Source organism: Typopeltis vanoorti, chromosome 2 (assembly GCF_054136105.1).
Source record: "Typopeltis vanoorti isolate ZY-2024b chromosome 2, IOZ_Tvanoo_1.0, whole genome shotgun sequence".
In the NCBI taxonomy this organism is placed as follows: Eukaryota; Metazoa; Arthropoda; class Arachnida; order Uropygi; family Thelyphonidae; genus Typopeltis; species Typopeltis vanoorti.
Window position 1 is genome coordinate 156,830,230 of NC_143550.1, and position 13,957 is coordinate 156,844,186.

Consider the following 13,957-nt stretch of genomic DNA (forward strand, 5'->3'; position numbering starts at 1 on the left):
TCTGATTTTTGTTGCGAGGCTAATATCTTTAAAGATCTTGCTTAAATTTTTCATTGCTTTCTTTCCAAGTAATAATCTTCTTCTAACTTCCTCAGTACAATAACCATCTTGATCAATTCGGATCCTAGGAACACAAAATTGTTAACTGCTTCCATTTTCTCCCCATCTACTTCAAAATCATTATGTTCACATGGTGCCATAACTTTTGTCTTTTTGAGCTTAAGTTTAAGACCATATTTAGCACTTTCTTCTTTAACTTTCATAATAAGTTACTCCAAATCTTCTTTGCATTCTGCTAGCAAGGTGGTATCATTTGCATACCTCAAATTATTAATATTTCTTCTACCAATTTTAATTCCAACTGAAGACTCCTCCAGCTCTGCCATTCTTAAAATGTATTTGCTGTACAAGTTAAACAGGTACGGAGATAAAATATATCCTTGTCGTACCCCTTTACCTATTGTGAAATACTCAGTTTCTCCAAGATCTGTTCGGACCATAGCTCCTTGTTCATAATAAAGATTTCTCAGAAGGATAATGAAATGCTCGGGGACTCCCATTGTTCTTAACACATTCCACAGTTTCACATGATCTACAGAGTCAAAAGCCTTGCTATAGTCAAGGAAACAAAGGTATACATTCTTTTGATATTCCTGTGCTCTTTCTATTATGCATCTCACATTGGCGATTTGATCTCTTGTTCCTCTGCCTTTTCAAAATCCTGCCTGTTCATCTGGCATTTCTCTCTTCATAAATGGTTCCAGTCTTTTCTGAATGATCTTAAGTAAGACTTTACTTACATGAGAAATCAGTGCTATAGTTCTGTAATTTTTGCACTCTCTTGCATCGCCTTTCTTTAATAAAGTTATATAAATTGATTTTTTCCATTCCCTAGGCCATTTAGTTGTGATCCAAATTCGCTGACATAGAGCTGTTAAAATTTTAACTGCCTCTTCTCCCAGGGCTTTGAGCAGCTCGATAGGTATTCCGTCTCCTCCTGGTGCCTTCTTACTGGATAGCTGTTGCAGTGCCCACCTCACTTCACTCTCGAGTGGTACTGGCTCCTGCATATAATCCTGCTCTTCAAATTTCTCAGTTATTTTGGAGTCCTTTCTGTAAAGGGCTTCTGTATAATCTTTCCATCCTTCTTTGATGTCTGCAGCTTCTGTAAGATATCCTTTGTGTTTACTTTTCAATATTGTCACCTTGGCACTAAACTTCCCTGTTAGTTCTCTGATCTTTTTGAAAAGATCTCTTGTTTTTCCTTTCTTGTTTTGGTCTTCTATTTGTTGGAATTCTTGGTTAAAGTATTTTTCTTTGTCTCTTCTGGCTTGTTGTTGAAACTCTGCATTCAAAAATATCTGTACCTGTGTTTTATTATTATTAACATCAGATTTCCATGGAGTCAAGACTCATTGTGGGAGGCACACATTGTTACATACGAAGCCTATAAAACTGTGTTTTAAACTCATTCAAATGTATATACATTCACCACAATGTCAGGCATTCCATTCACCAACCACTCCATGCAAATAACCTACTGCTAATGATGCCACTGTCACACCTTCTTTATACAGCTTCCAGTGATATTCCCTTGTGCTACACCCCTTCCCCCCATTCTATGAAAAATTTCTTCCACATTAACCTCGTAACAACCCTTTACCAACTTAAAATGTGTCAATCACATCCCCTCTCTTCCTCCTATTCACAAAATTTTGCAAAATGCATTCTCTCAATCTGTCTTCATATCCCACATCCCAAAGACAAGTTAACACTCTAGTCAGTCTTCTCTAGACCCTTTTCAATATATCCTCACCATCATGAAAACCAGAGTTCCAATCTGTGCACAATAATCCACACGGAAACACAATATTTATTTATTTATTTAAAATTTGGTTGATGTTTGAGAGATTTTTGATTTTATTTCCTCTCAGAAATCAACCAAATTTAATAAATACGGTTGCATTAAACTACCAAAAATTTGGGAAACATTATAATCATCTGAGATTCCACCTTATATTCTAGGTCGCCTACAATCACCTATAGAGGGCGCACCACCTAGATAGGACTTGAGAGTTCACCCACGTGGTTAACTTAGTATTGTGTGGTATTTGAGTGTATGTTACATTTGTTTTTTGTAATCCCTGAAGATGTCTCAGTGACTGAGATGAAATATTGGAAGTATTAAAATCTGTTTTAATTTTCCGAGTGCTGTATATGTTCCATTAAGCCTCCAACATGATGTCCTCACAGCACTTAAGCCTCAACATGATGAAGGCCAAGCCAGACTGTAGGTGTAAATATACAAAAAAGCCAGGAGTTAACTTGTTATGTATATACACAAATTCCTGGAGCATCAGAAACCAAACGTTAGAGTTTGTTGCCTTGGTGAATATGTTTTGGCATAAGATTATTGGCATTAGCTAAACCTAGCTATCATAGCCAGATATAAGAACTGGAATCAAGTGAAGAATATAATATTTTTAGGAAGGACAGAAGAGATAGAACAGGAGAGGTACTACTAATTATATCAGATGATCTGTGTCCATTTAATTTGACACTTATCAACACAGCTCATAGTGCCACAAAAGCACTGAGTGAGTAGAAGAGAAATTTCATGATAAGAATGAAGGAGAAATTATTGAGATGTTGCGAGACAGCTTTCTCAATCAGCATGTGGAAGAAGAAACTAAAGGTTGAATAGTGTTAGATCTGTAATGAATATGACTATTTTGCCACAAGTTGATGCCCGTGATCATGCTATACTTTCCTGGGAAGTAGCTAATTATATAGATGTTTCAGCTTTGTAGTTATATGCTGAAATACAAAGCTGGAACCATCTCAGGAGAATGCTATCGTTGGTCCCATGATATCAGTCACTCAATGGGATAATGGATGTGCAACCTTATTAAGCAAGAGATCCATTAGAAGAAGATGGTGTGGAAATAATATTATCAGGATAAGAGTGAGAGGAGGTACGAAGTATATTTCGTACCTCCTGTTTGGCCAAGTGGTTAGCGTATCTGCTCTCCAGCCAAAAGGTTGTGGGTTCGAATCCTGCCGTGGGCATGGATGCTTGTGCTTGTCTGTGAAAATACTAGTGGGGGTTGTCGGCGGTAGATGGCGTTGGTGTAGATGACGAAAGTAGTTGGTGGATTGAGTAGTGGAGACAGAGAGTTGTAGAGTAGGTGTCCTCCCTCGATGAGTCCTTGGACTCCCTCGAGGTGTCATCTAATAAAATAATATATAAAGGACAGACCAGAAAAGATACAAGTATTGTACAGAAAGCTAAAATGGAGTTTGAAAGAAATTGATTGTGCGGGCTGAAGGGACAATCCAAAAGAATTTTATTGTTATGTTGCATGAAAAAAAAAATGAATGAATGTGGAAGAGTAATTTTATTTGATAAAGATGATACTCTTGTATCAGAAGCTGATGAGATTTTTCAGTTAATGAGTGCTCACTTTGCTAAGATATATCAAGATATATATACATGCTGCACATTGTTACCACTGCATTTGATGAAGAGATAGAGGTGCATGAAAATGAAGTTGAAGAGCTGTTGCATAACCTGGATAAGTATTTGGCAATAGGGGCAGATGAAATATAAGCACATATGCTAAAGGAATGTTCAGCTGATTTGACTAGGCCTTTCACATGTTTGTATAACTTGAGCTTTAGCTCAGGAAAGATTCCACAGCAATGGAAAGAATGTATGATAGTTCTGTTTTACAAGGGTTGGGCCAAAAATCAGTTTAACTGCTGACCTATCATTATCTCTGGAGTGGTGGTGAAGATTTTAGAGAGGTTGGTAAGAACTCACATACAGAAATAGGTTGATAGACAAGTTATACTCGGCAAGGAACAGCATGGGCTTACCAAAGGAAGATTACATTTTAGTAATTTGCTTATGTTATAATATTGTTATAGATGACTTGGATAAAGCAGATGGATACACTAGGATATTGTTCGACTTTGCTAAGACATTGGATAGGATATCATATGAAGAGTTATTGCATAAGCTGGAGAATATTGGTTTGGAATATAAACTGTGACTTGAATAAGTAGTGGCTGGTAAATAGATACCAGTCAAGGGGGACTTCACTACTGTTCCCCTTGACTCTCTGTAGGTCTTGGATAATAATAATAATGTAGATTATGATTTATTGTAATTTCAGATTCTTTGAACATTATTGTTATTATTATATAGGCATCATCCATGAATTGAGAAGATCATCAGAAGAGGCTGATTGTAATTGTTCACACAATAATTTCTTAAAGCATACACTGACAAAGCAATCGCAACCACTTTTGCAACCAATTCCAGTCATTTACCATTCTCCAAGGGGGGGGGGGGGGGAATCTGGTCTTCACACAACCACACTCTTACACAACTTCCACGGAGAGGTACCCTTTGTTCTCTCCCTACTCGTGATTCATTGAAAAATTTCTTCTCCATCAAACTTTTAAAAAAAGCGCTTTAATGACTTATAAGTTTTCTATTATGTTCCCTCTTTTCAGCATTCCCCCCCCAGCCCTTTTGCCATCTTATTATTATTATTGTACAGGCACCTCCACGGAGTGTGAAAACTCATTGAGTAGACCCAAACTATCCACACAATCTATCATACCTCTCCTTGAACTCATTAACAGACAATCTACTTACAATTGATACTTGCAATCTATTCCATTCATTCACCGCTCTCCAAACAAAAAATTTAATCCTCACACTCCCTACTAATAACACTGTTACTCAGCTTCTAGAGATGACCTCTTGTTCTGTGCCCTCTGCCAAGTTCTGAAACATTTCCTTGCATCAGTCATATAAAACCATTTAAGTGACTTAAGGAACTATCATATCCCCTCCTTTTTGCTTACCAATCAACTTTTGCAATCCACATACCCTGAATCTATCCTCATAGGGAACATTACACAGACCACTCACCATCTTGGTCACTGACATCTGAATCCTCTCCATCATTTTCTTTTCCCCAAGAAACCCAGGAGACCAGACTTGAGCACAGTAATCCATCTGTTTGGGATCTTCTTGCAAGTCTTTTCTTGTCCAAGAAGACAAGAAAATACCCTCATGCTGATACTGCTTATAGAAGTTGTATTTTGTTAATGTATAAGCAGAAAAAGAAAATAATTATTTTGTTCTTAATTTTTTAATTAAAGCATGTTTTATGTTAATTTGTTCTTATCTTATTTTTTACAGTATGCAAATCTGCTAGATTCAATAGAAATGATTATACAGGAAGAAAGTAATAAACCCACAGATGCCAAACTTCAACAACTAGAATCCAAATGGTTTGCAGTTGAACAGTTGCAGAATCAACTTGACAGTTCTGGAAAAGTATTTATTGAGAATGCATACAAAGTATGTATATTATTATATTTTTTGTAAACATTATTAGATAATAAAGGAAAAAATGGTAGAAACCACACTATCTACCTGAATCTATCTTTTATAACAAGCAGAAATCTTATTTTAACAAGGAAGAAGAATTATTGCGTCTTGAAGCATATTATAATTTTCTATAAAAATCCATTCTCACTCTAACAAACTACCAAAAACACCTCCAGAACATTATAGCCTCAGTTCTATTCTATTCCCATTATTTCTTTAATTTCTACAAGTTTGGTGTTGTGAGAATTGACTGTATAGTATACTCATGTAGAATAATTACATGACATCGTCATCTTTATGGATATTGATACTCTTTAGGTGCTTATTAGTAATGATTAAAATATGTTTTTTTTTTTTTTGTTTTGTTTTACTCCAACCCTAGACATAAAAGGTTGAAAACCTGTAATAACATGGAATTATATCTGAAAATCCTACTCTGAGTCCCAGTATGGTGTTTTCATCCTGCTTTAGACTTTCTTAAATTTCTGAGACCCTGTTTTGGCTACTTTTCATGGAGAGATATTATTATTAATTCTCACGAAGTCAGAAGACCCATTGCAAGACACACAAAACTCATCAAGCTATACTTTAAACTCATTTAATGTTGTCCACATTCACCACTCACAGGTAATGCATTCCACTTGCCAGCCATCCTCCATGAAAGGATTCTGCTCCCTACTCCTCCTTATTTTTTTATTCTTTTATTATTTTTTTTCATGCTACCACCCATTAAAGGTTTTCTTGTAAACCCTTAGTGCATTTATATTATAAGTAGATTTTGTTTTATTAATTAATATTTTTTGTATTTTTTATTCATTTTTTACATAGTCCATGTTAAGTCTCTAGAGACAATATGGAATTTTCATGGACTATGTAAAAGTTCCATGTTAAGTCTCTAGAGACTTAACATGGAACTCTTTCAAGCCATCTTGGGCCTCCTTCACTGGACAATGAAATCCATCTCCCACATAAAGATGTTCACAAACATCCAAGTTGACAGTGGGATTTGTACCTGCAACCTTTGGTTGGAGAACAGATATGCTAACCATTCAGCCAACTAGGCCTTGCTTACATTCTCCTCATACAGTTTTCAGGAATGGCCTCTCCTGTTTTATTTCTAACTCCCTAAACTCTATGAAAACATTTCCACATGTCACAATCATGTCAACCCTTTTCTGCCTGTCAACCAGTTTCTGTGACCCAAAATATCTTCAACCTGTACTCATAAGGTTCATTCCATAGACCTGATATCATCTTGGTCACTCATCTCTGGATCCTCTCCACCTCTTCCTCATCCCTAAGAAGAAACCCAGGTGACCAGATCTGCATGCAATAGTCAAGATGGGATCTTACCAAGGCTATATAAGGAGGTATAATAACCTGCTTGTCTCTGCTCTTCAGTAACCAAGTAATCTGACAAGCTGCTTTAGCCACTTTTGTAATATGTCCTCTAAACTTTAACTCCTTATCCATTAACACTCCCAAATCCCTGGCTTCATCAATTTACTGAAGTACAGTTCCATCAATGTGGTACACAGCTGCTAATCTTTTCACCTGAAAATGCATAACCTTACATTTTGCCACATTAAACTGATATCCATTCTCTTTTGCTCAGATTACAAGTCTATCCAGATTCTTTCAGATCTTTTCCTATATCATTAATGTACAAATTGAATAGTAGCAGCCCAAGAACAGATCCCTGTGGCATGCTGCTAATCATAGGCCTTCTACTGGATTCTACTCCTGAATAAACTACTCTGATATCTCTCCATCAACCACCCTGTTATCCACTTCACCAACTTTATATCCATCTCCATGTGCTGCAGTTTATTGATTAGAATTCCATGCGGTATCCTATCAAAAGCTTTTGCCAAGTCCAGCAGTATCACTATAAACCCATTATCTTTATTCAACTGAGCGGTCATTGTACTGAGGCATGACTCACCTTTCACAAAACCATGTTGCCACCCATATAGTGTCCCATTTCTGTTTATCCATTCTTGTATTTTGTTCTTGACCATCTTCTCCAGTACCTTAGCTACTATTCCTGATATTCTGATCAGTCAGTAATTTGATACATCAGTCTTGGAGCTTCCTTTATGCAATGGAACTATTTTTCCCTCTTTCAACCATCCCCATTGGAACTAACCCAGAGCCAAGACTTAGATTAAACAATATGGTCAAAGGTACTGACAATTTCCTAGCACTGTCTCATAAAACTTGAGCTGGTATATCATCTAATCCCATAGCTGTATTCACATCAAGGTTCTATAATATACTATGCACCTTCAGTTCATTCACCTCAATTTCCATATAAGCTTTTGCCTCTCTTGTTCCTCAGTATCTCCTCCTGGATGATATACTCTTTCAAAGTGTTCACTTAGTAATACTATTTTGTGTGATTCAGTTACTTCCCTACCATCAGCATTCTTTAAAATCATTCTGCCATGAACATTCTCCTTTTTACTTTCATCCCCCAAAATCTTTTTTGAATCTTAGTCAATCTTCCCTGCACCCTTTCAAATGCATCATCATTCCCCACCACTATGAAATAGGGGTGACCAAATCTGTGACAATAATCCATTTGAAGTCTAATACTAGGAGTATTAGGTATAAAGGGGATAAATTGATGGTATTTGCCATTGACAAAAAAAAGAATGTTCTGTATTTTGGCAGGACTAGGAAGGGTAAATGAGATAATGGAGAGAGGGAAAATGGGACTGATGGTTTTGAGAGCATGTGGCGTAAAGTGAAGGCGGGGTGGGAAGGACAGGAAGTCTTTAGGCAGTTTAATTTGGCAAGTACAAAACAAGTTACTATTATTGGAGAGTTTAACTACAGCAATATAATTGAGAACAAATAAAGGGGAACAGAGTTTCTGGAGTATAGAATTCATATAGTATTCAGGGAACAGAATTTCTGGAATACTTGATGGAAAAATGTCTTAAGCAACATGTAGTAGAGGAAACACAAGGTTGAGAGTTTGGAATTTAATCCTAGCATCAGAGGATCTCATTATAACTGACATGCCATCCTTACTCTTGGTTGGTGAGACTGACCATATAGTCTTGACCTGGAGGATGAACAGAGATGCAGAAGTATTGAAGGGAAATGGAATTTATGTGGAATAATAAGGCAGGTGACTATAGTAATCATCTGGGCAGGTTTGTGGATGGAAGAATTGAAATGGAGATAAGCAGTGAATGGGAGCCATTTAAGAAATATTTATCAACAGGTGAAAAAGATAACATGTTTTGAAGTAAAGTGGAATGACTAATGAAATCAAAGAGGAACTTAAGATGAAAAAGATCCTATGGAAAAAAAAGATATAAAGAAGCGTGGTGAAGAGCTGTAGGAGGAGGAATATAAGATTCAGACCAGGAAAGTGACTAGTATAGTAAGGAAGACAAAATATGCTAAGAGGTATTAGCCTCTTAGCATATTTTGCTAAGAGGACAGAAGACATAATGGAGTTCATCATCATCAAATTCCTGCCATGTACCCTCAAAGGGGTGTATAGGATATGATAGTACTACATGAAAAATTTACATCATTACTAACTTCCTATCTACAATTTTCCTCCAAATCAGTCTGTTACTTGTCAAGACTCCAACATTATCAGATCTTATATTTCTATCGTCTAAGGCACATTGTACCATATCAATCCACCTGTATCTTGGTCTTCCTCTGGGTCGATTTCCTGCCGACCTGGCAGAGAACACTTGTTTTGCTAATCCTTCCTCGCCCATTCTGTTTAAGATTAGCTCTGCTAACACATTCCTGGATGCTGACAATATCAAGTTCTTTCCTAATATCCTCATTTTTAATATGATATTGCCATTGATGCCATCTGTTCACACCTCTAATCTTTCTCAAGACGCTCATATCTGCAATTTCTAGTCTTTGGTCAAGTGTTTTACTTCCGACCCAGCTCTCAGATCCATAAGTTAAAATTGGTTTGAACACTGTCTTGTATACAGCAAATTTAGTGTTCTGACTAATTTCTCTCTTATTCCATATGAATTTATTCAATTGACTTCCTACCATACCAGCTTTGTTGATTCTGTTGTCTATTTCCATATTTAATTTACCATCTCCGTTCACAAGCTAGTTGACATTTTCAATGATTCTGCCTATTTTCATTGTCTTTGTCTTTTTATTGCTGACCTTCATACCATATCTATTACAACAGTTATTCAATTTAGTCAAGGAATCTTGCAGAGTCGTAGCGGATTTATTCATAAGTATAACAATGTCCGCATAAAGCAAAGAGCTGACATTAACATCTCCAATTTTAATATCATGTTTAATACCACTTTCCTTCATAATGTGATCCTTATAGATAATGAATAACAGAGGGGATAATGTACAGCCTTGTCTGACACCAGATTTAACATCAGACCATCTTCCTGTACTTCCTTCAGTTCTAACTGCTGACTTGTAACTTAAATAAAGACTACGTATCACTTGATATAATGCCCCATTAACACCATATAACTGTAGCGTTTGGAATAGTTTCTCTCCTGGCACCTTGTCATATGCCTTTTCCAGATCGACAAAACTTAAATACAGATCTTTGTTATATTCCCATGACTTTTCAAATATTTGTCATAAAGTAAAGATCTGATCCTGACAGCCTCTATTTGGCCTGAATCCAGCTTGTTCATCACCAAGCTTTTCTTCCACAATTCTTCTCAACCGTTTCTCAAGTATGCTAGCATATATCTTACCAGGAACACTCAGTAGGGAAATACCTCTGTAATTCTCACAATCAGTTTTATTTCCCTTTTTATATATGGGTACTATGAGAGCTCTACTCCAATCATCGGGAATTTGCTCTTCCGTCCAGGCCTTCTGAACTATGTGCAGTCACTGTAAGACTCTTATACCACCATACTTCAGCATTTCTGGTCGAATATCATCTACTCCTGCTGCCTTTCCACATTTCAAGCTTTTGATGGCTTTTTCTACTTCAAGTAAGGATATGTATTTCTGACTGTATGCCTGTTGAGTGTTTTTTTACCACTGTACTATCACTGCTTGTTTCATTTAGCAATTTTTCGAAGTAATTACTCCATACCTCAAGGATATCTTTTTCTCCCATTTTCGTGTCACCTTTATAATCTTTGATTCCTTTTACAGAACTTTTTCCTCCATTTCTGAGCATCTTCAACAACCTCCAGAATATTTTGCCCCCTTCTTGATATTTATTTTCTATGTTCTTGCCAAAGTCCTCCTATGACTTTTGTTTAACTCGTTTTACACAGTGTTTAGCTCTTTTACATTTGTATCTGTATTCTCTAAGAGTACAAGCTGAATTATTTGCCAGGAACTTTTAATATGCTTTCTTCTTTTCCTTTACTGCCTCATTAACTCTTCATGTGTCCACCATGGAGTTCTGATTTTTCTATCCTTGCAGAAAACCTCATCATATGCCTCTCTGGCTGAATCAATCAGGGTTTTCTTCAAGGCTTGCTACTGAATCTCCAACGTTTGATTCCTGTTCTCAAATTCTTTCATTTTTTCTTCAATAATCTTTGTGTATTTTAGTCTACAGTTCACATCTAAGAGTTGCTCAACTTTTATTCGCTTTAAACTTTCTTACATGTTATTCTTTTCAATGTGAAATTCAATTTTATCCTGCTCAAGACTAAATAGTGATCACTTCCTATTTCAAATCCTCTGTACACTCTGGTGTCCTGCACCAAGGAGAAAACATCACTATCAACAATTACATAGTCAATGAGACTTTTCTTATTCCTTGCCTCTTCTCTCCATGTGAATTTGTGCACATTTTTATGTTGGAACATGGTGTTAGTGATAACCAGCCCATGTTCTGAATAGAAATCCAACAGGTATTTGCGATTATTATAGCTTTGCTCTTTTCTCCAAATTTTCCCAAAATATTTTTGTATGTCTGACAATCATTTCCTACTCTGCTATTTAGATTCCCCCACAAGGACCAACTTTTCCTTTTTCATTGTGTCAGTTGCTTTCTCTAGACTCAAAACATTCCTCCACTTCTACCTTAGTAGAACCTTCTGTGGGACTATAGGCACAAATAAGTCTCATTGTCCAGTTCCCCAATCTGATATTTGCCCACATCACTCTACTTGAGACTGCCCACCATTCAAGAAGATTATCCTTGTATTTAGTGTTGAATACTATGGCTACACCTTCTTTTCCTTGATTATCATTGCCTGAATATAACATTTTGTATTTATTGCTCAAAAAGATCTCACCTGAAAGTTTATTTTCACTTGGTTAGAGTATAATAAATTTAGTTTAATCCTTTATCCAAGTGTGAGCAAAACAAAGTTTGCGCCTGAAAGAGTCTTCAGGACTGGGGTAAGGTGGTACAACACCAGGGCAACTCGTTGCAAAGGTGGAGCAAGATACCAGCACTCCTGTCTCAGTATCTCCTATAATGCAAAACACATCTCCTTGCGGATATGTCTAATGTTATGCATTAAGGGAAGGGCCACTACCCAGACTAGTTTCGACCTTTATTGAGGTCTCTTCAGTGGGAGCCAGGCCCAAGCTGAGACAAGCTGAGATACCAGGCAGAAGCATTCGCAGGTCATCTCTACCTATAGGAGTTGCCAAATGGTGTGCCACCCTTTTTTAATAAATTACTCTGGATTTAGAGAAAGATGTTGAAAGTTTATTTTTCACTTGGTTAGAGTATAATAAATTTAGTTTAATCCTTTATCCAAGTGTGAGCAAAACAAAATTTGCGCCTGAAAGTATCTTCAGGACTGGGGTAAGGTGGTACAACACCAGGGCAACTCGTTGCAAAGGTGGTGTCAAAACTAGTCTAGGTAGTGGCCCTTCCCTTAATGTATAACATTAGACATATCCGCAAGGAGATGTGTTTTGCATTATAGGAGATACTGAGACAGGAGTGTTGGTAGCTTGCTCCACCTTTGCAAAGAGTTGTCCTGGTGTTGTACCACCTTACCCCAGTCCTGAAGATGCTTTCAAGCGCAAACTTTGTTTTGCTCACACTTGGATAAAGGATTAAACTAAATTTATTAAGATCTCACCTGTTTTTGTCTTTTTTGTTTCAGTCATTCCTATTATGTCGATCTGGTACTTATCTCATTCCTCAGCTAGTTCGATTTCTTTGTCATTCAGGCTTCTAATGTTGATAGTACCGATCTTTAACTCTGGTGATGTTGAGTTGGGGTGTGTTTTGAGATTTCTTCCAGTAGCTGACTTTTTGCTGTTTGTCCTGGTTCCCTGGCGAAAACAATGGGGGCCTTGTTTAACTGGGCGATGCCCCAGCTGACATGAAATTTTGTCATGTTGTGCCATCATTTTGTATTTTGGTTTAAGAATACAATTTGTTCGGCTAAATCCCAAATTGCCAGCCCATCCTAGTTCGTTCAGTATCCAGGTAGATACCCAACGGGGTGCACCACGAGAAGGTGAGGATTGGACATTAGGTCAGAAGCCCTGGTCGGTTCTCTGCATTCCTTTAAAGGCTATGTGGATGTCTGCTCTCAGTTTGTATTTTATTAGGATATTTCATCCTGGTAAAATATCTTTCATTACCAGAAGGATGAGAAGGGTTCAAAGTTTCAAAGGGCATGAGGAGAATCTGTTTCAAATATTAAGTATTCTTGATATCAATAATGGCACAGATTTCGTCACCTGGTTTTCAAAAGTATGAAAAGATAATGGAAAGGGGCTAGAGGTGAGGGACTAAGATAATTTCCAGTTTCTGGAATGTTGAGAAGATGCAAATTGCAGAGTCTAGTGGATAGGAGGCAGAGGGGGTGATATAATACAAATGTAGAAGTTGGTAAGGGGTTATAAGATTAACGTCGAACAGGTTTTTCATAAAATGGTGAGAGATGGGGTATAAAGAGGTCATTCCTGGTAGCTATTTAAGGAGGGAGTGAGAAGTTTTTTTTTTCTCGCCATGGAGAGTTATGAATGATTGGAATGCATTTGCTGATATTTAAGGCATGGTGTGTATGACAAAAAAATTGTATTCTTATTAATTAAACCAAAATAAAAAAAATGATGGTACAACATGATAAAATTTCATGCTGGCTGGGGTGTCGCCCAGTTAAACAAGGCCCACGTTGTTTTCGCCAGGGAACCAGGGCAAACACCGAAAAGTCAGCTACTGGAACAAATCTGAAAACAAACCCCAACTCAACATCACCAGAGTTAAAGATCGGTACTATCAACAAAAGAAGCCTGAATGGCAAAGAAAAAAAATAGCTGAGGAATTAGATAAGCACCAGATCGACATAATAGGGGTGACTGAAACAAAAAAGACAAAAACTGGTTAGAGCTTTCTGAGCAATAAATACAAAATGTTATATTCAGGCAATGACAATCAAGGAAAAGAAGGAGTAGCCATAACCAACACAAAATACGAGGCTAATCTTCTTGAATGGCAGTCAGTCTCAAGTAGAGTAATGTGGGCAAATATGAGAATGGGGGAACTGGACAATGAGACTTATTTGTGCCTATGGTCCCACAGAAGGTTCTACTAAGGTAGAAGTGGAGGAATTTTTTGAGGCTTTAGAA

At 37.1% G+C, this 13,957-nt stretch overlaps 1 protein-coding gene across 1 annotated transcript in view; it reads left to right on the forward strand.

The window, feature by feature from the left end:
* The window catches only part of LOC150109560 (coiled-coil domain-containing protein 141-like), a 451,763-nt gene that overhangs the window by 179,735 nt on the left and 258,071 nt on the right, over positions 1–13,957 (forward strand). The window contains exon 12 of the mRNA XM_090409020.1: positions 5,219–5,380. Within this exon, the coding sequence (XP_090265146.1) occupies positions 5,219–5,380 (162 nt within the window). The remainder of the gene's footprint in view (positions 1–5,218; positions 5,381–13,957) is intronic.